Genomic DNA, 25,005 nt, shown 5'->3' with positions numbered 1-25,005 from the left:
TAGCATTTTATAGGCAAATTGTTCAATAATAATCTACATCAAAATAAACTGCCACCTTAAACAAGTGGGACTGTTTCACGTCGATATAACGCGCAAAAACATGCATCAAATTGCACCATTTACAACATCAAAATGCAAACAGTTCTCACCGTGGGAGGGGGACACCCCCCTTCCCACACGTCCCCTCCCCCTTCACTCGCTCAGCTTGCTCGGGTTCAGTCGCGTCCATGATATTCAGTGAAAAGAATTAATACAAGAAGTGTATTTAACTTATAGCATTTTATAGGCAAATTGTTCAATAATAATTTACATCAAAATAAACTGCTACCTTAAACAAGTGGGACTGTTTCACGTCGATATAACGCGCAAAAACATGCATCAAATTGCACCATTTACAACATCAAAATGCAAAAGGTTCTTACCGTGGGAGGGGGGACACCCCCCTCCCACACCCTCCCCCCCCCCCCCCCTCGCTCGCTCCGCTCGCTCGGGCTCGGTCGCTTCGCTCCCTCGCAGACTAACCGCCCCCCCTAAGATGAAATCCTGGCTACGCCGTTGATAGCTCTTGATGATATTCTTTTATTTTGTATTTGCTTATTGCCAATATTATGGCAGCTTAAGCCATAGTTATCTATTTTCCCCTGGGGAGGTTAAAACAGTTCCTATCCCTTCCTTTTTGGGGATGATGAAATTTGTGTCTGCAATGAGCCGATGACAATGTCTACTTTAGTATTAAGAACAACGTTCAATTTTATGATAATTCCAAGAAAGCTATAAACAAACAAACAAGTATCTCAACCCAGAAGAGCGTGTTAATTACTTGTAGCAAAACTCGATGAAAAGTAAAATTTTACCTCTTCTTGTTCTCGATTGACATAAAACTATTAGAGCTATTTAAACACTATCAAATGTCCATTTTACTCTGAAATTTGGGGTTTTGAAGACCTCGCCCAAATTGAGACTTTCTGTTGTGGATATTGTAAGGAACTGCTTGGATTACACAGACGAACTCCGAATTGCGTGGTTTATGGAAAGTGAAATAGTAGGTAAATATAGTTTTAAAGAAACTGTGGGGATATAGACTTGTTCACAGTAGGCTTTCCCGGCCAATTTCGCACTTTTGTCAGTCCAATTCCTTATATTGCTGCATTCAATTTAGCAAATTTTAGCGTAGATGACATGTTCGGTATTTCAATTTTATGATCTCTTCATTCAAATTCATTTTGGAGCATTCAAATTACCCTTAACCTCATTCTAATTACAGCTAACACTTTTTTCAGTTGAAATTCGTAAGACAAGCACCATTTCGTTATTCGTTCATTCAATTTAGAATGATATAGTCACGTGATCACGTATATGCTGCGCTCGTTCATTCGAATTCATTTTTGGGCATCCAATTTAACATCTTTTGCAGTCAATTTAGCACACATGTTTATGCTTTGGTTCTTTCTTTATTTTTTTTAACATATAGTTATTGTTTTGTAAGCATCATTACATTTCATACTTTATTTATGTTAGAGATTTTGGCAACAGTCTTTTTTTTTTTCGATGTGCTCATTGAGTCTCCAAATCCGAAGATCGTGCATGTGGCCACAACTTATCAGGCCGTTGAGCGCTTTGTATTCCGAATGTGTCGGCCAGTTCTAGGAAGTCAAGGTTATGATCATCAATGTTCCTATAATTCTTTCTCTGTCTTCTTGAGATATACAGTGTACGTCTGTATCTAACATGTGCTGTCATGACTGTAAGAAGATGAAGTTAATCTGTAGTATACATGTAGGCCTATAATGACATGTATGAAAGAAAAGGGGCGTTACAGAACAGCAAACTCGAGTTTTTAGGGTAAAAAATATGATACTTTTACTGCTTAACAGTATGTCGATGAAACAAAAAGTCACATAGAAATACACGTTTGAATGTTCTCACCTTTTCAAAAGAGAAATAACATGACGTAAATTTGAATGAAAATGTTTGGAATTTGACTGCCCATTCGCGAAATTGAATGACTCAAATACCCCTTTTGGCGAGTGATGACGAATTTGAATGCCCTTTTTACGAATTCGAAAGCCACATGTGCAAATTTCATTGATCGAAATTCTAAATTGAACGCACAAGCGGAGTTGTAATTTTGAAAGACAGACTGTGCGATAACGAGGGGTTTTACAAAATTGAATGAACCTTCTATCAAATAAACTGACAAAAGTGCGAAATTAGCCGGAAAAACCTATAATAATCATAATATACTAATTATAACATGTTAAAGATAGCACATGTTCTGTACAATTTTCATTTTTTTTATCTGTAAGGCGAGAGAATTCTATGTCGTGATCATTACAATAAACAAGATATTTTTGACAACATGTCTCATGGAAATTGTGAACAATCAAACATCAAATCCCACTCTTTCTGGCTTTACTTAGTTAGCGACAGATTACATGACATTAAAGGTCCAGTTTACCCATGGGAGCAGTGATTTAAAGAATGTTCAAGATATCACATTTGATGCATATGTATAGGTCTGTTGTATCACAAAACATTCTACTATATAAAATTTTCGCAATAAAGCGTAAAACATAAGGAGATATCAGCATTTTTCTCAATAAACCATAACTGTAGACGGTTTAGTCTGGAAACATTCTCATTATAACTATTGTTCACATTTTATGTATTTAACAATACTTAACATTGATTTACGGATTCAAATTTTTACAGTGGTTTCATCTATCCCTAACTCACATTTTAGAACTATTTTAAAGCACTAATGCCAGGTTTTTGTTTCATCTGCAAATAATTATGCCCTTAAAAACAAGAGTGGCGTACTAATGATGTATAGATGAACATTCCCAATGTTTGAACTATTGAATTTTCAAGCATGAGTTCCATGTCTGAGAAATATTTCGAACACTTGAATGATTCGCAGGCAAAACAATATATGCAAATTCCGTTGTGCTAATCACAATCAATCACATTGCCAATTGTTTCTGGAAGTTATAATCGAATTACTAGACATGAGAGATTTTGTACACATTGCATAGAGGATAATATTGGAAATGGATTTCATCACCTTTTTCAGTGCAGCCTCTTTGATGAACAGCGAAAGAACTTGTAACTTAAAGAATATAATTACTGGAAATACCCAAAATTAAGTTGTGAAAAGAAAACAGACAATTTGACCAAATTTTGTAGTTATTATATTATTATGATGACACATGTGTTTAGATTACTGGTTTCTATTTCGTACCTTTCTTAGTTACTACATTAGCTTTTTTTTTTTTTTTAACAGGCTGTGCCTTCTTTACAATCAATTTTTAACATTTCTTCTCACTCTCCTCTCTTCCTCTCCATTTCTCTTCCTCTCGCTCTCGTCTCCATATTTCCTTCAATCTTTGTTCCCCTATCGTACGTATATAATTATGTCTGTATATCCTCGCGTTTTTCTAATTTTCCTTTCCTTTTTTTTTCTCAAATATGACGTCACTCGTATTTCTTTTATTGTATATTGCTAATTTGTATATAAGGGTTTATTGCCACTTGGTGTAATATCAGATGGTCTACTTTCCAGTTCGTCAAACACCACTACAGCTAAACTCATTTGGTCTAGTATCAATTTCATCTAATGCCCATTTGGTCCAATTCTCACTTGGTCTAATGCCCAGTTTGGCTAATTATCGTTTCGTCTAATAACCAGATGGTCTAATTGCAATTTTTCATCCTTGGATTTTTTCCCATTTTGTCTAATAAACTGTGGGTATTAGATGAAATGGGCATAACCCATATGGAAGTAGACCAATTGGTAATCTAATGGGGCTATGTTTGGCAACTGGACTATTAAAATGGTCATTAGACGGAGTGGTTGTAGACGAAATGGGATCAGACCAGCTGGGTTGAGACTAAAATTTTAATGCCTATTAGACGAAGTGGCAGTAGACCAAATGACAGATCACATTCCATCCAATGTCATGAAGCATTTTATAGAATCACCAGCCCTTGCGTGTACTACAGTATATGGCTGGTCAGATATTCCAATAATTTTATTTGAAGTTTTCATCTCTGTTGTTGTTCTTCTTCTTTATTTTATTATTATTGTTGTTGTTGTTTAGTTTAGTTTACTTTTGTTTTTGTTTTGTTTCTTTTTTTACATGTCGAACCCTTGACACCTTGCATCTAAAATACAAATCGAGTGATGGCGCTATTACAGGGAAATGTTTGGATTTGATCTCCCTCGCCCGGCTAGCGTTGCCAGATGGTGATTTCGGTAACCAATAAGGGTGAAATTCGGTGAATTTTGGAAACCCTTGGTGACAAAATTTTAGCCTGGCAACCAAATCAGTATTTGGTGATTTTTCGTAATTCTTCGGTGATTTCAAGACCAAGGGAAAATAATAACAATAAATAAAAAAAAAGAAAATGCATTTTCCCCAAAGTTCTCCACAAACTATATACATCGCAATTTCCTTTAGAAACATAACATGTGCGTCTTCTGTCACTAAACACACACACACACACTCTCTCTCACTCACACACACACACACACACACACACACTAACACAAACACGCATAATTATTGAGTAGGCCTACTAGGCATTCACATTTTGTACACGTTTTGCATGTATTGTGCGTGTACGACGTGTGGATGAAGCATTTTGAAACGAGACTCGCATGTCATGCAGAGAGTGCTTGACAGAGTTTCATTGACATGATCGTGTTTGTCTTGTAATTGAATCCTCAATTACATTTTTTTTTTTCAAATTTGGTGATTTTTTTAATGATCTTTGGTGATTTTTTCACATGCCTTTCTGTGATTTTGTTCCGTTGGGACCTGTTAACGCTCCCTCGCCAGCTAGCTTTCTATCGCTGCCCTCCTCACACACCCACAGGAGAGCCTCCCGGCTCTCTCTCCTATTTTATTTCTCTGTGTAACCATGGATCTACAAGCTCCATGGTGTAACCATGGAGCTACTTGCCATGGCGTATAGTGAACTCTCCTTTTCTCCATTTTCTATCTTTCATTATAGTCTGCTCTCTTACTGACAAGTCACGGCCAAACAGTGGAATTTCGCAGTAAATGGTTTATTGCTAAATCGCCTGTTATTGATTTCGTGAAGTATGGGCGTGCGCTGTGAAACATGGTTAGGATAGTTGGAGAAAGGAAGAGAGGCGCGGGGAGCGGGGAGGAGGGGGAGGCCAGGGAGGGATGGGGGGGGGGGGTAGGGCAAGAAGGGGTCTTGGGCAATAAAGAAGGAAAGACGGAGAAAATCAATGATTGAGTCGATAGGACTTAATGGCCGGTGAAGCGCATAAATAAACGTGTCGATAGATCACAACGCGCTGTCGTGGAGAACAATTATTATCATACACTAGCTCACCCGTCTTCCTCCCTCGCGACCGGGTATACGTTGCAAACGGGCTATTAAAAGTTACGTTCTATAATTATTATAAGCCCAAGCGAAGGAGCGGACACTACATCACCAATATTAGATCCATCCTCTATGTAGCCAAGCAAGTGGCGATTGCCACAGAGTCCAGAAGCGCACGTGATTATCTTCGATGATCACCTCGATGTTATTCGGTTTCGTACGAAGAGGGAGCCTGGAGCATTTGAGATAAGGGCGGGCGGGCGGCCTCAACGAATCGACTCATGGAGCGCGGAATATCTCATTACGAATGCGAGAGGGAGAGAGGGATGGAAGTACGGGACACCGCGATCTTTCATTCGTTGACTTCTTCATCTGTGGCTTCGTCTAGCTCTAGTTAGTCTGCGCGGACAAACCGTGCAGTCTGATTCACCGTATGGTAGGACGACAGAGAGCATCATGGTAGCATGATATAATACAATTTCGCAGTTCTCCGTCAGAACTCTCCTTTCTATTCACAACGTTGATCGTGCAAATCATTATGACGTGGGCTCTCTTCTTTGCTTCAGGGCGGAGCTTCTGTCACGGAGAAGCGTGAACTCACCTACATAGCCACACATGCGAGCTTGTAGCTGTAAACATCGTCTGCTTATGCGACAAGCGCATGAACCAACCAGTCTGCATTCATCATACACGATTTTTTTCCTTCTCCCGTTGACATTTGCCGTCATCTGCTAGCGGCTTCGCACTGGATGCTCTCTATCGCTCGTGCAGCATATTTTCGATCAACCAACTCGACGATCATCCCCCAAATCGCGACGTTCCGCGACTACCCAGCATTTGGCAGCGGTTTCTCCCGCTGTTCCTTGACCTACATATCCCAGTACACCATACACCGCTATATTATCGTGAATACACCGCTATACCTCTCATCAGCCAGGGATAGTGTCTCAGTCATCAAAGCACTGTGTATTGACAGTCATTACAGTATTTGTATTGCTGTTTCTCGAGACGACAATAATAATGCTCAGCTTCGACTCACTTGACGTGGACAATGACAGGATTCCCGACGAAGACTACAAGCCGGGAAAGCGCTTCGTGTCTACCAACACCATCATCACTGCAGTGGGACTGGTCGTGGTGCTGGCCATCGTTGTGGGGCTGCTATGCGGCCTACTGGGAGCAAAAAATAAACGCGATTGCCAAGCAACGTGAGTGTTCGTGTTTAATCCGTTTTGATAGGAACACATGTTGATTCTATTCTTGTCCATGATTATAGTATTAATTTTAGCACACTCACTCAGCGCTTTATTTTCTCTTCTCAACTCTTGTCTTGACTTTACCTCATGAATGGTTGTGCATGTAAACATGTTTACAATGTACATCATGATGATCAATCTAAATATCCATCAATCATGATAAATTCCCACAGTGTACGTGTATTTCTCACGTCGATCCCAGCATGATGTATACATGATGTGCTTTCATCACCTGACCACGTTATATTTGCCCTAGTCTGCTAATGTAAGCATTCTCTTGCATTTACCGGTACACAGAACGACTAAGCCTCACGCGTTGGGCGTAGCTAGGACTCTCACGCGGCGGGGGTGGGGGGGGGGGGGTGAGGGGGAGTCTTTCTTATATATACGCTTACACCACTTGACACGTTTTTTTCCCCTCACGCCTGTGTATATATTATGGAACATGGCATTGGAGTTTAAGGAAAATCGGGCAATCTCTTCAAAATTTGTGATTTGTGTTCGAAGTATCGATGCAACCATCGCAGGCTTAGAAAGCTCAATTCCAATTCGTGATGTCAAATCGTAGAACAATGATATAAAGAAAAGAGAATATCACTATAGCACATTTCCATTTTCCATCATAATGAAAGAGCGCTTGTCTTACTCTTTCAGAAGGAATTATTACTCTCAAGACATGCCTGTAACGAGTGGAAGGATTGCGTATCCCTCTTTTCACAAAACACGACATTTTTGATGGAATTCTCTTTATATTTTCGTTATGTCGTTGTCTAAATGCAGGTGACATCAGAAACATTGTAGCATTCCTGTCTATTACACTCTTAGAAAAAAAGGTTCTTTTGAGCACCATTAAATGGTTCTCAGCACTGTCACAATAGCGACACCCTTTTAGGTGCTCGTGAGAACCTTTTCTAAATGGTGCTTGTCGGCACCTTTTGCAAAAGGTGCCCATTAGAACCTTTTTCCCGATGAAATGGTGCTCGTGAGTACCATTTAAAAGGTGCCCATGGGCACCTTTTTGACTAAAGATGGGCACCTTTTCGACTCTTTTCAAAAGGTGCTCATGGGAACCATTTCATTGGAAAAGGTTCTAATGGGCACCAATGTTAAAAGGTGCTGACAGGCACCATTTAAAAAAGGTTCTCACAGGCTCCAAAAAAGGTGTCGCTATTGTGACAGTGCTGAGAACCATTTAATGGTGCTCAAAAGAACCTTTTTTTTTTCTTAGAATGTAGTATGTGAATTGATGTCTGTGTATTTTTGGTGTGTTTCACATGCAGTGCTGGTAAGGTGCTTCACTGGCACCATTCTTAAAGGTACATTACCTATCTGCATTGAAAATGGGCATCACAAACTCATTTGAAATGAAATGAATTCATCTGAATTTCATCTCATCAGTCAAACATACGTTCAAAACATGTATATTGGAAATACGTCAGCATATCATACATTATCATTGACACTAGAAAAAAAAAAAAGAGCAAGGATTACACACCCATGCACACACACTTTCACAAGCATGAATACATGTACATGACATTCACCAATATTTTTTCATGAAACATTACTTAATAACTGAAAACCATAGAAATTTGTTCTTTCACAAATTCGCAGAAATGTATTTATTCACCTTCACTTTTACAATCTAAAGGTGAGGTTTGTATTTGTCATGTTATAATCTGTCAAATATTCTTAACAAAATATTTTCATTTGTTCACTAATTTTTCCCACAATATTTGTCATTTGTGTACCGAGCAGTTCTTGAAACACCATCACACATCTCTGTACAGATGATATGAAATACCAAGAGGTGCATCAGGCTTTTGAAATACATAACAAAATTTCTAATTCTCTGTGAAATAATTCCTGCATGGATGAGATACAGTAATTGTGTAAGTCTTAAGATAGGCAGAAGTCAAGTACATTACCTGCTTAAGTAGTATGAGGAACTTTTTCCACATAATCTTATTTGCTAGTTTGTTCGGTGTTGTTGTTTTTTTTTTCTTTTAACGCATATTTGTCCTAAAAGCAAATACAAAGGGCAGGAAAACAATTCCATTAAACAGGACCTTTGGTATTGTCACAGAAAACATACAATATATTGCTGGTATGATACTTAGGATAGGATAAGCTTTACACTTCTTCACTTCACTTTACATTCATAACGTCGATTACTTGAATTAACTTATCTTTGTTTGTATACGAGTGACCTTTTTTGTTGTTGTTGTTGTTCTGCAATTTGAAAGCACCATAGACACATCTATACAACTGCAAATACAAGAAGAGTATCAATTCAGGTTAATCATGACTTCTGACAATTTACAGCATGTCCTACGAAAACACACACAAAAAAGAAAAGAAAAGAAAAGAACACATTGTTTTATAATGAGAAGGATAATAAGAATCCAAAGGGGAAAAGAGCTAGGATACCACATCCACACAGTTTCACAAGCATGAATGAACAAAATTCCTCAACCATGATCTAAAATATATAACATTGGGAATCGATAAAAAATTGAAGAGTTTGATAGCAAAAACCGATAAGTCCATTATTTTTTGAAGATTTTGAAGTACGGTCTCTGTCATAAAGTACAAAATAATACCTTTCAAATTATATATTGGTTACTACATATAAAGGTACATTTTTGAAGTTATGGTCAAAAGAAGCAAACATTTTCTTATTGTTCTCTTTATTTTTCTTGACCTTTAATCGCAAATATCTCCATTTGGCAAATATGGACTTATCGGTTTTTTGCAAACAAACTCCTCATTTACACTTTTTTTTTTAAGCAGAGCAACAAATTCATTAGAGTAAACTATATACAATGCAGGCCTAAAGCTGAGGTTTGAATTTGCTGCCCTATAACCTGCCTATGACAATAATATGTTGTTAGCATTTGTCATTTTGTTCACCAAATTTGCCAACAGTCTTTTAAACACCACCACCACGTACATGCACATTTTGTATTTCTGCAAAAGCAATATAAACTGGTGACAAGAGGTGCATCAGTGCTTTGAAATAAATTACATAATCTTCAATTCTCTACACAATGCGTAATTCCTGCGTGGGTATAAATGCAATAAGTTTTACCAGTTTAGATGCAAACTTTAAAAGTGTGCCGAAATCGACCACACAATGACTGGAGAAGTATGAAGAGTATTTTCCGTTTGTGCTTTTAAAGTTTAGAACTATGAATGACTCCACTTCTCAGATTGGCATCTGGTCTGATCTCATTACGTCTACCCCCCCTCCCCCCCCCCCCCCCCCCCCAATACAGTTGATTCAAAGCTGTTAAACGCAAATTATAGTGAAACATTATCACTGGTACATTGTAAGTTGCAAATACTGTATTGGGATCATAACAAAACATATGTGACCCTCCATCACACAAACCAACAAAAAGTCGCCTGACATGAATATTTGGTTGACGGCAGATTCTGAAAGAGCAGCTATAAAATACACTATAAGTCAATGCAAACGGACTTACCTACCCTATCTACATATTTCTCAAAGGTTTTCTCTGGCAGCATCAGTGTTTTTTCTTTGACTCAGCTCATTCTTGGCTAGCGTAGGTTTCTGGTCGATGCTGTCAACGGGCTATCGGGCTAAAATTGTCATTCTGATCGATGTATTCTTTTGGTCACCCAGCTCATTCTTGACTAGCCCAGGGTTCTGTTTGATGCTGTCAACGGGCTATCACAGGCTGTCATTCTGATCGATGTATCGTCTTAGCCACACAGCTCATTCTTGACTAGACAGAAAGATCCGTCTGTCCGGAGGACTCTTTTATATTTTGCCATTAACGCTGTCCTCTGAAGCCAGACGTAGTCTCCGCGGAACATTCCCCGACGGACAGATACAGACCGATCTTTCGGTCAAATTCTTGACTAGCCCAGGGTTCTGGCTGATGCTGCAAATGGGCTATCCCGGGCTCTTATTCTGATCGATGAATTCTTGTGGCCGCCCAGCTCATTCTTGGCTAGTGTTAAGCCTACGGTTCTGGCCGATGTTGTCAACAGTCTGTCCCGGGCTGTCTCTCTGATCAATGTAGAGTCTACCTTTTTCCCTAACCGCACCAGCGACCCGAACACGTACGTACTGCTTCATCGTTCCGGCCAGAGTTACTTGTTCCCTGGTTTCTGTGCATGTTGGTGTGTCCACTTCCCTGATATATGAATTGAAAGATACAATAGACCTACACCGCATTAATAAAACAATGTCATTGCTATAATTCGATAAACAGAACACGGCATTACATGACGTGACTCCTCACTTATGCACTTGTCAATGTAATGACTCACCCCACTACCCCCGGACATGGGTGCGTCATTTCCTCGTTTGGTCCGTCAAATTTGTGACCCAGGTGTGCGTCATTTTACCAGCTATGTCCGTCAAATTTTTGACCGAGAGGTGCGTCAAAATCCCATCATTGTCGTCAAATTTTTGACCGAGGGGTGCGTCATGGTACGTCACTTGGCTATGGAAAATAACACGCATTATTCTGAACCGAGGGGTGCGTCATGGTATGCACTTGGCTATGGAAAACTGCACGCATTTTTGCACGCTACCAGTACCGGATACACGTACGTACCACCCGCGAGTGAATTTACAGTGAGCGCTTTCCCGCGGCAAGTGAAAATCAAAGTCGGGAAGCGTTTTGGAGTAGGCCTAAGAGGGAAAAATGCTTGCCCGAATCTGGCAAGCAAATGATTTAAAAGCCACCCTTTCTCCTCACATTTTTCTTTCCAACAAACTCATGAAATCACGCATACTCAATCTCAAGCCAGACGGACTGTTTAGCGATGTAACGATTTCAACCTCACAGTACTGTAGTAAAATCAAAGATCGTATACGGAATTCCGTATACGATCTTTGGTATACCGTTGCGTGGTGCGTACTGCGCGTACCTGCAGTATAGTAGCAGGCAAGTCGAGTGTTAGTGGTGCGCGACACTCTCGCTAACGCTGTGCAATTCGCAAGTGAGCAGCGTGCTCGTTATTCCTCATCGAACGTACATCGTCCATGTGTTGCATTCAACCGGACTAGAAATGGCCGCGCACATACAGCGCATCTGCAGACAAGTCATGGCCAGGTGACTATGGATTGCATGCACATACATTCGGAATATCGTAGTATAGCAGCAGAGTGATGTACGGTGAATGACGGTACGGTGCTTACAGGGCCAGGGTAAGGGAAACTTGCCGAAACTTTGACAAATTGTGCTTACGAACCGAAAGAAAATGAAATTGCGTGAATAAAGCGTATGCAAAAATCCTTTCAGTATTTACGGGGTGCGTCAAATGTACCGAGGATGTCCGTCAAGAAAGTGACCTAGGTGTTCGTCAAAAACCCCGTGTTGTCCGTCAAAAAAGTGACTGTGGTGTTCGTCAAAAACCCCGTGTGGTCCGTCAAAAAGTGACTGTGGGGGTGCGTCAAAAACCCCGTGTGGTCAGTCAAAAAATGACCATGACGCACCCATGTCCGGGGGTAGTGGGGTGCGTCATTACATTGACAAGTGCATTAGAACAAGCCTGAAAACATAGGCCTACTGAAGAGATTTTGACCTAACAGTTGGGCCTACTAGGCTGTAGACAGACCTCTATTGGCTCTAACGTTAACACTGACAGTTATAACTTATAAGTTATAGAACAAAATTTCCTTATTGCATGTAGACGGTATAGAATTCTTCTAGACCTTACCCTGGGGCGCTCCTTGTACACAGTTATCTTTGCGTTCGGCGTTTGGGCTATGTTTCGGAGTAAGTAGACTCTATTTTTAATAGGCATTATAGAACTGTCTAAACGTTACATGCATACCTAGCTAAGTAACTTAGCCCGGCCCAGTTGCTGTAAAAACGTGACAGCCATGCTCCGGCCCCGCACGGCGTCTGTTCGGGCTAGCCCATGAGCCATTGCTACAAACTGTATGCCAAATTTCTAATTGGGAGAAGTGTCAGGCCTAACATGTTATTGTTAGATCTGGATCTACTGTACCTGGTAAATATTACACAAGATAGCAGCTTCGATCAAATTAGATCAAACATTAGGATCTAGCTATTACCGTTAAGGTTAATCACTGACTGAAAACGAAAACTGAGTGATGAATCTAACACGTAACATTCTAACTTGATTTTGTACCAACGAATGTCATCTAAAAATGAGATAAAACCACATTAAAACTAAAAATCTTACCTCTTCTCCTAAATTGTAATGACTGCCATGGCGAAAATGGAATTGACAGTGACACGTTTCCAGTCCACTTTGTCAAAATTAATGTCTAACGTTACCGGGTGCCGCTCGTTATGGGTGTGATGCGTTTATGTGTAAGAAGTGTCTACACTAAAACTAGCCGTCTGCTGCGCTGCTGCAGCGCATGCATGGGTATTGCACTGCCGCTATGCGGTGGTAGGTTTGCATAGGCGCAGGCAGGCATCACAGGGCTACATATAGCGGCGGCACTAGTATGTGTACGTTTACGCTACGCATATCTGATCGAGCGCTAAAATTGGATGGTGGCAGCTGTCAGTTGGCACGCAGCCAAGAGAAGTCATTAGTCTGCGATAGAAACAATAATGTACTTTTTATTATCACAGCAGTAGAAACACATACAATATTTTTGTACCAATACCACAGTTTTGGTGATTCTTACATCTGGCATTCGAATATACAGCAAGGGGAAAAATGAAAGTGGACCTAAAGATATTGTTTGACCTGCAGGAGTACCACAAATAACACTCGGGGACTGGGTCGCATACTAGCAAATGGTGACGAACGGAACCATTTCGATTGGGAACCATTTATAGGTGCTCATCGGAACCATTTTGCGAGAACCATCTGATGAGAACCATTTTGGAGCCGACGAGAACCATTTGAGAACCTTTTTTTCTTAGAGTGTATGCTTCATAAAATTTGAAGAGATCGTCTGATTTTCCTCAGATTTCGCTATCTGTGTTCCATATACTAATATCTGCATAGCTCAATCCACAAATGTAGGTTGCATGCCCTAATTCTTTCGCAAAGATTAGGTTCTCGTGTGTGCGTGAGTATGGGGGGGGGGGGGGGGGAGGGAGGGGTGCAAACGGGAAGGGGCGTCTCCTCAATTTGTATTTTGCCAGGATTCTACTGCGCCGAATTCTCCTGATAAACGAAACAAGTGAGGAGAAGAAAAAAACAAAAGAAAGGCAAATTCAGAGAGGAGGAGGAGGAAGAAGAAGAAGAAGAAGAAGGAGAAGAAGAGAAGAAAGTAAGGTATATGTCTACCTCGTGGATGTATGCTGTGTTTTTTTCTTGTCTGGTATACGTGGTATATGTTTCATGCTTCACTATAATAATCGCATCGAGATCTTATAGTGCACGCACGATATAACCTTTTCACGTGCACTGGTTATAATGGTAAAATGACACATTATGAGTCGCAGGCGCATGTATACCATAATGCACCTGTCAGAGCTAGTTGTGGTAACATGAGCATATTGTATATGACAACATGAACAAAAGATCAAATGCCAAAAAAAGAAGACCCCATACAAGCCAACAACCCAGTTGACTAAAAAAAGTGATTCCTTTCCCTTTTATGCGGCCCCCATCACGGGGACTCTGACCTAGCCACATCGCACAATAATATAAGTTGTATCACAAGATGTATACTTTAACGCATGGCGAAAGTTGATATAAAAAGACTTATGATCAAAATCAGCTTTATGAAAGCTAATAAGCTGCAGTTGATGAGATGATTTCTCCTACAAAATGCAGCTCACTTTAAAACCTGGACCTTTTGGTTCAGTTGTAATATGTGTCGACATACACCATGCAGAACTTTGATCAATAAAACGGAAATTTCTCAGTTTGAGTTTGAGCAACAACCGACACTACACCTGAAAATTTCCGAAGCTGATCAACCTGGATATGAAGCATGAAATATAAACTTGATCGTGAAACTCTGTGAATATCTTTAGGGAGAATTATTCAGTGATGTCACCGAAAAGTGAATTATAGAAATGAATTATAGAAATAAAGGTGTGAATTTTACGAGCCATATATCATTTTTTATTTCAACATGATGAATGTGAGACTTTAGTAATGAGACAGACCGTTTGCAAGAAATTGGATTCATAATCATGAAACGTGGTGTTACCACAGAATGTTAATCACATGGAAAGAATTAATGACAAAAAGACACCGGTAAAAGACAAGACTGGATCAGGACTATAGTCTTATGTAAGAGGATACAACAGTCACTCGAAAGATCCGATTTTTTTTTTATCATGAAAAGAGAGTGTTTGAAAAGACTCGTAAATTGGAAGGCAAAAGGAGGTAAGGGGGACCAATGTATCTTCTAATGAAAAAAATCAAGACTTTTTTAGTTGCTCGGCTGCCTCCCGTCGAGCAACAGATGATAAGGAAGTTTAGCGTGAGCTCGTCCATGTCACAGCTGAGCTATAGGCCTAAATATTTTATCAGCCAACGGAAATGATGATTCTAATGGTGATGATGATGATGATGATGAAGATGATAATGATGATGATAATTATATGATGATAATGATAATTATTAACGTTGTTGTCCTACAGATGTTCGACAAGATTGAAGTCCAGAGTTATGACAAAGGGTTCCTTTGTTGTTATTGTTGTTGTTGTTGTTGTTTTGCCTGTATGTGTGTGTGTGTGTATGTATGTGTGTGTGTGTGTGTGTGTGTGTGTGTGTGTGTGTGTGTGTGGAGGGGGAAGGTTGCATATCTGATCCCATACATGCAAAGAGAAGTTGGAAATTCATAATCTGGATGTCCGACTCCCTTTTACAGGCTGCTTTCATGGAAAGGTTCTGCACACAATGTCTTGCCAAGCAAGCCACGCACACGCACAGAGACCTACCCTATTTCATAGACCCATTTCTTTAAAATGTTGTTCACATGCACTAGTCTAGAAGATTGAATCAAATGAGATCTGTCAAAAGGAGCCTTCATTCTATTCCACTTCTATTAAAAAAATAAAATAAGAGGTGGGGTATGGGATGAATATCTTCAACTCTTTAAAGAAACCATCGTGTTTCTGACTTGCAACGTATTTTCTAAATCCTGCGAGGCGAGTATTTAAAACTATAAACGCAGCATCAACGCAAGATTCCCCCGACAGGCGCACCATGACAGTTACAGGACAGCTGATATGGTTTTATGGCTTTACATACCAATGATTATCTTGTCCTTGAGTCCCGTAATTCATTTAATCTTTCGGAACCCATGAAATCGTTCTCATGCAGTCATACCGTTCCTTTGTGCAGGGTTCTTGCATAGTGCGTTTTTGGATGTTAATATTTGGAACGCGTGCAGCGCGGCGAATGTATGATTTCGGTATGTTTATTGCATGCAACCCTTGTGCACGGATGCCGTTGACATAAACATAATGATAGACACATGCGTCATTCGAGTAAACCATACAAGTTCAGACAATAAGGAGTCCATACATATTGTACTTATAACAGCCATTTACCGACACGTCATGCTCTAGCCTCGTTCATACAACTTCCACATGGCTCTACATCAATCCGGCCTTTGACTTCTCAATTCCTTGTCAGAACTTAATCCCATTATAATCCTGGGAGAATTCTTATACTGCAAAAATAATGATCTTACTTGTCACCATTAACTTCTGAATTTTAATGCGTAAATTACAATGCAGAACAATTAGGCGGGGAAATTGCCAAAATTTGTCATTCTGTGGATGAGGGAAATGTGATCTACTAGAGTATCAGGTGTCCTATAATACTGTAGCATAATATATAATTATATTCTAGATCTCCATCTTTTAAACAGTGTTTGCCAATGTAAGAATCAGTGATCAGTAACAGTTCCGAGCTTTTCAAACTCCTGCGACCAATTAATGAACGATGTATTTGACATGTTTGAAGAACAAAGTGCTCAAATGAAAGGTTTTATATTTTGTTATTCATATCATGGAACTCTACAAATTCATGGTATGATAAAAAGATACAGTGTGTCAAGGTACAGAAATGTGGTTTTCGGATCTGATGGGTTAAGGGCAGATAAATGGTTTAATGTATTCCCTACCATGCCAGACCTCCAGCTATGTGCTCGCCATGCGCTAATAAAAGGTTGTGCTCCCTGCGACGACATCGAGTCCCTATCGCATTTGAATCCAGACTTGCTCCGCCCCCTTCCCACACACGCACACATTAAGCAACAAATCAAAACTAAACAAAAACAAAAACAAAATATAACAACAACAACAAAAACAACCGTTGAAAGTTGCGTGTGGATCATTAAAAGCAGACCGTGCTCCTTCATGAATTAGGACTGTGGTCGTTCCGTGTTATCGAGCAGGCAACTGGCACTCCTATAAAACAGTAGAAAGTGACGTGTATACTGTAGTGTAAGCAGGGAGATGAGACCCCTCTCTGCTGTAAGCTAAAAGACAGCAGCGTCCCCGAAAGAAACGCCAAAGTGCCCTGACTTTGTGCATCAAAAAGTAGAAAACCGTGTTTGGAAGGGTTCAGTTAACAGCGAAATGTTTTTGCCCTATCGGCTTTCTTTTCTCACATCATACATAATAAATATGTATCTCACAATAACATCCGTCAGTTAATCAATCATTACGCAATTAATTGATTAATGAATGGATGGATGGATGGATGGATCGATCAATCAATCAATCAATCAATCAAACAAGCATTGCCAGCAATGAAGGAATCCATCCAATTAGGCCCCTATGCATACATTTATGTATGCATCAATTCACCCATCCAGCCAGCCAGCCAGCCATCGGTCGATTTGTCTATCCGTCAATCCATAATGCCAAGCTGTTCGTCTACTTACCCATCTATACATCTGTCTATACATATCTGTTTATCTTGGCAGACGTATATCTTTGTGTCAATCAAACAATCCATAAATATATCAATAGATTAATCAATACATCAATCTATCTATCTATTCATGTCTATTTATTTTTATCATCGCTGTCTATGTATATGTATATTTTTTATCTATGTCTTTCCAGTTTTATGTCTGTCTATCAGCCTATTTTTGCAAAGTAACCTACCTCGAATGATTTCCTCTCTAGTCTTCGGAGCTCTTCCTTCTCGAGGCCCATTTCTCCAAAGTCCCCCAACAATCACCCTTTCCAGCCCCCGTAATTGCGGTTGCCATGACAGCAACTATGCAACAGCCAATGGTCTGCTCGCATTTCCGATGACATTTTTATTCACGCAATTGAACCAATTTACTATAATTCAGCTATCGCAAATTGTCCTAATGATGTATAATGCCGGGCTCTGCATGGTATTCATTTTTCCTGATTTTGGAAATGAAATTGTCATCTCAGTCCTCCCCCCCCCTTTTTTTTTTTTTTTTTTTTGCTATTCCTCTGATATCTCTTTCCTGTCTTTTGCAAACCAAACAGTTTCTCCTCAATGTCCCAGTTACCATTTGTGTGTTTGTTTCATTTTCCATCTGAGAAGATGGCTGGATAGCCCATATTCATCTGTACTAGCTGGTCTTCCATGGGGTCCAGCTGGATGTGAGGCGGGACCACTTCACCGGGTTAAACACCCTGCTCTTTGCGATGAATGAATGAAGCGGGATCTTTTACGTGCATGAGTTGTGCATCTCTCACACACGGTATACCTTCATTTTATGTCCCATCCGAGGGACAGAGTGTTTTGCCACTTACAAGATATGATTATGATTACACTCAACAGTTCTCGGTGAGACTTTGGAATCGAACCCTTTGATCTGGACATAACGGAGGCAGATGCGCTACCGACTGAGCCAACTCACCACCCTACCGGGAGACTATAGGAGATATGCAGAGTTTACATAAGAGACTACGGTTCTGCCAGACACCGCATTACATTCTACATAATTATACACGATATATAGTTGTCTTGCCTGACATAAATTCGGAGCAATGACCAGCTCGCCTTCGTCAAGCCTTCTTTGTATAGATGGCTCCCCGAATCCTCCATTGTTTTAAACATGAATGGCAGATAGTGATCATCTGAAAACACAAACCAAACGAAACAAACAAACAAACAAACAAACAAACAAACAAACAAACAAACAAACAAACAAACGAACAAACAAACAAACGTGGATCCGAAGTAAATTCTCCCCGTAGATTGCACGGTCGGTGCAGTGGATTTATGAATGTTAAACGGTTTTCTTTCTTTCGTGGAAACATAAGTTATGAGAACACATCGTCTATATTTAGTCCTATGGAATATTATGGTCTGTCTCTTAGGACAATATTACATAACAATCACAACGTGACTGCTTTCATGACATCATAACAAGTTGTCAACTTGCAATGTCCTTACGGAACCCGAAGTAATTAATATCATAAAAGCCAGTGTATACTACTACTTCTTCTGCTATTACATTTGCGAAGAAAGATGCTCTATGCCTTTGCTTGGTTTTCTTTGCGTCCTTTGTTTTTGTTTTTGTTTTTGCTTGTTTTTTGGAGGGGGCGATAATCTTATCCTGGCACTTCATCACAAAAACATCTCCAAAATCATTTTCTCTTTTCTGATGACTTTGTGCGCTGCCCATGCATAGCGGCGATTCGGGGTCTTGTGTACCGACACAATGTTAAAAGATGTTAAAAGCGCAAAATCGATTTTGTCTTCAGAAAAACGTGCATCCGAGTTGAGGCAAATCGACATTACGATTTACCAAGAGAAAAGGGGAGGGGATGAGGGAAATGGGAGAGGTAGTGAGATATATGAGGAGCTACGGAAAGAGGAGGAGAGAGGCCCGATGGAGGCGGGGAGGTGATGCGGAAGACAGAAAACGGACAAACAGGCAATTATGTCCTGAGGTCCAGTGTAAAAGACAGGGAGAGAAGTAGTCTACCTTCCAGATGTTTGCAGATCTTGTATTTGAGCAAAAGATCAAATTTCCTCTTGTCTTTCGACGTGTTTTCTATGATGTTGCGCTCTATTCAATGTACCTGTTGTCATGTTGTCTCAGAAAGAGCATTTCTGGCTCCCAACAAACAAATTCATTTGCTCATTCAAATTATATGCACACCTCCAGTCTTTAAAAGGGTATAATCGTGTTTTGCGACTTAAAGCTCATATGTTTGCCAGACTTGTCACATGTTACTTAGTAAGTATCGGAAAGATACAGATACAAAAATCAAGACAAGTTTTGTTCGAAACCTTTCTGATTTGAATGCTGAAATGTTATTGTTTTTTGCAATGTCTGGTTCTCACAGACTTCTCACACCTTCTACCATTTTGTAAAGACACTATCAGCCTTCACTTTGTCACTTCGGTTTTTTTTTCAGTGGAAATTGACATGCAGAAATGGTATTCAGTTAACAATACCATGTATAAGGATCCTATGAGCCAGTTTGTAATTAGCTTATGTACACATTGGTACAAATGACCTTCTTTTTTTCTCATTTGGTTAGGCACTTTACTCATTTTCAAAGCGACATAATGCATAAGCTTGCCCAACGTAACAATATGGAATTCATATTCAAATAGAGGATGAACTTGAGTTTAGACCATATGTGACCAGAATGGCCAACTAGGCCTGGGCATTTTCACATCAGCCCGATGTTTCGAGATAGCGCGCTATTTTCTGACTTGGGAAATTAACCCGATCACGAAATAGCGCGCTATTTGATAATGTGAATACAAATTAGCGCGCTAATTGATCGAGAAAATTTCTCGAGTCCAACTCGGAAAATTTCCGAAATAGCGCGAACTAGCGCGCTATTTGATAATGTTCGGGCTGATGTGAATAGAAAATGAAATAGCGCGCTAATTTGCGATCGCGAAAAAATATCTCGAGCTTGGATTTTCATCGGGCTGATATGAAAACGCCTATTGACATTTCAGGAGGCATCCATTTCATTGGTTTGTATTGAATGCATTAACAACATTTTCTTTTGATTATTGCTAAATACCAGGCTTGCTGTCAGGTGGATGTGCTGGCAAGCACCATCTATATCAATATAAGGATACATGAATAATCATCACATCACAGATGCTTATCTCAATGAATTAATAAGCCAAAATGCCTGTTGGTACAAATAACCTTTTTCTGCTCATGCGCGTAGCTACGAAGTGGTCTATTCCGTGTGGGTCACCCCACAACCTCGACACCCACGAGCCATTAAACTTGCATGTTTCTCTTGTTAACCATAATTTTATATTCACACTTTCAGCAATGATTAATTTTACAGATGATGATGTCACAGGCAGAATCCTTGTTTTGACTTTTTTTGTGGGCTTATCCAAATTTGTGGGCTTATCTTCCAGCAAACCAATTTTATCATTCCAAATCCCAGCCTATCTGCCCCTGTGCACTCTCAAGCACTCGCACGCACATTCACCACCATCACACATCAGAGTTTATTTTCCCCTGCTATCTTCGCAGCAGAATTTGTATTGTTTACCAATTTACCTACCTACCTTTTCCTCGGGCCGGCCATCTTTTCAAGCAATGCTTACAATGGCGGCCCTCTGCGTTATCACTTCTTAAATATAATATTGTTATTGTAATCCCAGCTGCATAGACATGCATACTGTAATATCATTAATTTCCTTTTATATCGTTGTTTATGCAAGTCAAACGACTCTGTTTCAAATATACTTTGTATGTTTCCCATGTTCACGATTATTCAATCTATGTATATATTGATTTGCAGAAAATAAAGTATGTATCAAATTATGGATAATAATTCTAAAATACACTATATGGCACTTATTTGAAAATGATATACATTCAGATACATAGGTGATAGTGAAGGTATCATAAATCACACAAGTTAAAATGCATTCGCATGGCATAGTCCCTTTGACATCAACTTAACCCTAAAACGGCATTTTCCACGACCATTCTGCCAACGTCCGCTACGTGGAACCCCCAACAAAGCAAAAGGTCGAAAAACATAGAAATAGATAAGAAGTTCATAAAACAATACAATACATAAGAAATTAACTTTGATACCAGATTTTTTTTCAGGTGCATTGTTAGGAATGCTCCGAAGAATGTTATCATCAACAATTGGGATTGTAGGAACTTCATTTCCTGATTTAGAGCAAAATTTATGACTTCATGCATGTTTATTAGCATTATCAATATAATATAGAACATTTCAATTTCTTTTTTAAAAATTTGGTAGATTACGCTACAGGTAATGTATGTACCAATTTTCACGGCGATCGCGCGATCGACGGCCGAGATCGGGGGGGGGGAGGGAGTTGATTCAACCCCCCCCCCCCCCCCCCCCCCCGCGGGGGCCTGGTTAAGGTATGGTACAGTATTGGTGGAGATGAAAATTGGGCTTTTAAAATTTTTGCGAGATACCAGGAAAACACTTATGATATAGTACAGAGCATACCATTTTAAGAGGAATTCAAAGTTTATTTGATGAAAATCAGGTTTGGAATGACTGAAACATCCAAAAAACAAAGCTAAACAAAGCGATCGTAATAAAATGTGATTCCCACACTTTATTAGAATTGCTTTTTGGGGGATATCTCAGCCATTTCAAAACCAATTTTCATCAAATAAACTTTGAATTCCTCGTAGAATTACATGCTCTTTCATATTTCATAAGAGGTTTCTCATTATCTCACCAAAAAATGTAAGAAACCTGTAATTAGGTCTCAACCAAAACTATACGATCCCTTTAACGTGGAGTGGATTGTACCTTGACTGGTTACACACCACCTACACGCATGGCATTTTCTTTTCTCGAACCCATGACATGAAAAGAGTGTTTGTCTCCACTTTGCATCGAACGTCTCTATATGGAGTTTGTGTTTGTCTCTGATTATTAGAGGCACAATTAGGTTTAACCAGCTCGTGATCTCGATTCACTCCTACCGGTCGTAACTTGACATTAAAATCCCGTTTAGCTGGAGGTTTTTGCGGCAATATGCTACCTCACATTACAACACCAGATAGTCTGAGTGCCACAGGCTAAACCTTGTTTTACCGTCCGCCCAATGCTTTTTGATGTTTTTTTTTTCCGAATCTGGATCATACAACTCTTTCATCCCTATAGGCTTTGAGATACTTAAGGGGGCCGCCAAATTGGCCGTCAATGGCAGGCAAAATCTTAAATTCCTATTTATATTCCTTATAAATAGTGATAGACTGGAAATAAATCACTTACAGTTTTACCTTATTTCGAGGGTGCTGAATCCGAATCTGGGGGAGGCAACTTTTGCATTCTTGAAGAATTTGAGATATTCAAGAAGTCTCCCGAAACTGAAATTTTCCTTATCCTTATTGGCAAAACTGGTGAAAAAAAATGAAAACATTCGATTGTTTCAGCCTATTTTGAGTGTGCTGAATCTGAATCTGGTTGAAGCAACTAAAAATCACTGAGCGTTTTGAGATATCCAAAACGGTCGCAAAAAAATTCCAATGTAAAATGGTAAAAAATGGCCGTTGACCAAAAAATTGCCACCATATATCTTTTTTTATTTCAAAATCTTCAAGGATGCAAGTGTTGCATCAACCAGATTGGATGTCAGCACCCTCTAAAAAGGCAAAACCATTTAAAAAAAAATCTGACTTTGCAACTCAGAATTTTCCTCCGTCTGCACATTCAAATGTTAATGCTGCTATACAGTTTTAAGCTTCTTCTCAGATACTGATCAATGTTTAATGACTCCTTCTACTTCAACCTCCGCAATTGCGTCTCAAGGATACCCATGTCTGGGAATGTTATGAAACGAAAAAGTTAAGTGCTAGCCAGCTCCGCTATTGTTATAGACCATTAAATCATGACCATCGAAAGGAAATACAAACATTGTCTTATGCATCCATTGTAGTCTTTCTCAGTGCATAGTATGCAACATTCCTTCATAGGCTCCTACCAGTATCCCAATGCATGTATTGGCATCAGGTAGGCCCTACCTTTTTTACTCACTGGACGTGATATTTCAATGGCGCAGTATCGGTATGATAGTTTATCCAAGTATGTTGGTCCAAGGCAAGGTTCGAATCCAGGATCCCCTGAATTATGGTCCTAGAGCCTTATCCACTGCCCCACAGCAGGGACTGCGGAATGGGCGACGCTTCCCCTATTAAGGGTCACAGGTAAACCCTCACCCCTCACTCCCCCCCCCCCCCCCCTTTCTTCATGTACAAACACAGCGCCGATAATCGCAAGCATTAGGATGTACCAGGGCCCCATTTCATAAAAAGTTGATATGAAAGCAACTCTTGCTGGAATGGCAATTGTCAAGGTAACGACCAGAATCCAGCTTCGTCCAGGGCTGTTGCTATGGGAAGTTGCCATTTCAGCAAAAGTTGCTATCCTACCGTCTTGTATGAAATGGAGCCCTGAGTTGACTTCTCTGACGTTGTATTTATACAGGTGGAGTGATTGCAGATTTTTTTTTTATTAAACTTTGGTTTGCTTTATTTGTACTTTTATATTTCGCCTGGCAGGGATATGCCACCTACCGGGATGCCATCGACCTGTTCTGAAGATTCCTCTACCAGCTCGACAACGACACCTTCCGTCTCCAGGCGACCGGCGACTTCCGGTACCACCCTGTCACCATCGACGCCGTGGTACAACCCTCGTCTTCCCGAGACTCTCAAACCGTCCCACTACGACCTCGAGCTAGCGATAGACCTCGACGGCGACACGCGATTCAACGGCACGATTACGGTGACGATGATCTGCAGAGAAGCCACGGACGTGATCGTCATGCACGCCAAAGAGCTCGACCTGGCTTCGGGCACGGCGCGGCTGGAACGGTTGAATGCTGATGGCGACCATGAAGGAAATGTGCCGGGTTTTCTGAAAGAGCCCTGGACGTACGAGGAGAACCAGTACCTCGTGGCGGAACTCGACGGAGAGCTGCAAGCCGGAGTGGAGTATCGGTTCACTATCGACTTCAGCGCACCTCTCATCGATGGTGGACTCTTCGGACTTTACAAGAGCTCTTATAAAACTGCCACGGGCGAAACGCGGTGAGCGGTCGCATGATAAAGATTAAAGAAATACACGAGAGCCAATAACAACTTGTAGCAATGCATCCAAGAAAATTAAATTCCAGTCATACATGTTGACAATCCTTTCGTTCCCTACCTGGCAGGTTGATACGAATAAAGAGGAAATCCAGTACAATTATAAGTTAGTCTGATAAGAGAGAGTGAAATATGACGAGTTAAACAGTATGATTTTGATCAAAATTGGATGAAAAATAAGAAATTTATAACATTTTTAAGTTTCGCTATTTTTTCGGGAAACAGTTGTTGATTGGTGAATATGAATTATATGCAAATGGCAAAGTGAGCATGTCATACCCTCACAACTTGCCTTATAGTTTGTACATGAACTTTTGAAATTTCCAGTTTTTCATTCAAACGCAATTATTTCTTGTATATCTAACTGAT

General features: G+C 40.1%; 1 protein-coding gene across 1 annotated transcript in view; it reads left to right on the top strand.

The window, feature by feature from the left end:
* The first annotated feature begins 6,378 nt into the window (after positions 1-6,378).
* The window catches only part of LOC139728512 (aminopeptidase Ey-like), a 36,660-nt gene continuing 18,033 nt past the window's right edge, over positions 6,379-25,005 (top strand). Inside the window, exons 1-2 of the mRNA XM_071639449.1 lie at positions 6,379-6,566; positions 24,049-24,579. Of these exons, the coding sequence (XP_071495550.1) occupies positions 6,379-6,566; positions 24,049-24,579 (719 nt within the window). The remainder of the gene's footprint in view (positions 6,567-24,048; positions 24,580-25,005) is intronic.

The sequence above is a fragment of the Diadema antillarum genome, unplaced genomic scaffold, assembly GCF_040938485.1.
Source record: "Diadema antillarum isolate AM-2024a unplaced genomic scaffold, OU_Dant_1.0 seq00000182_RagTag, whole genome shotgun sequence".
Taxonomy (NCBI): Eukaryota; Metazoa; Echinodermata; class Echinoidea; order Diadematoida; family Diadematidae; genus Diadema; species Diadema antillarum.
This window is presented reverse-complemented; position numbering and strand designations above follow the sequence as displayed.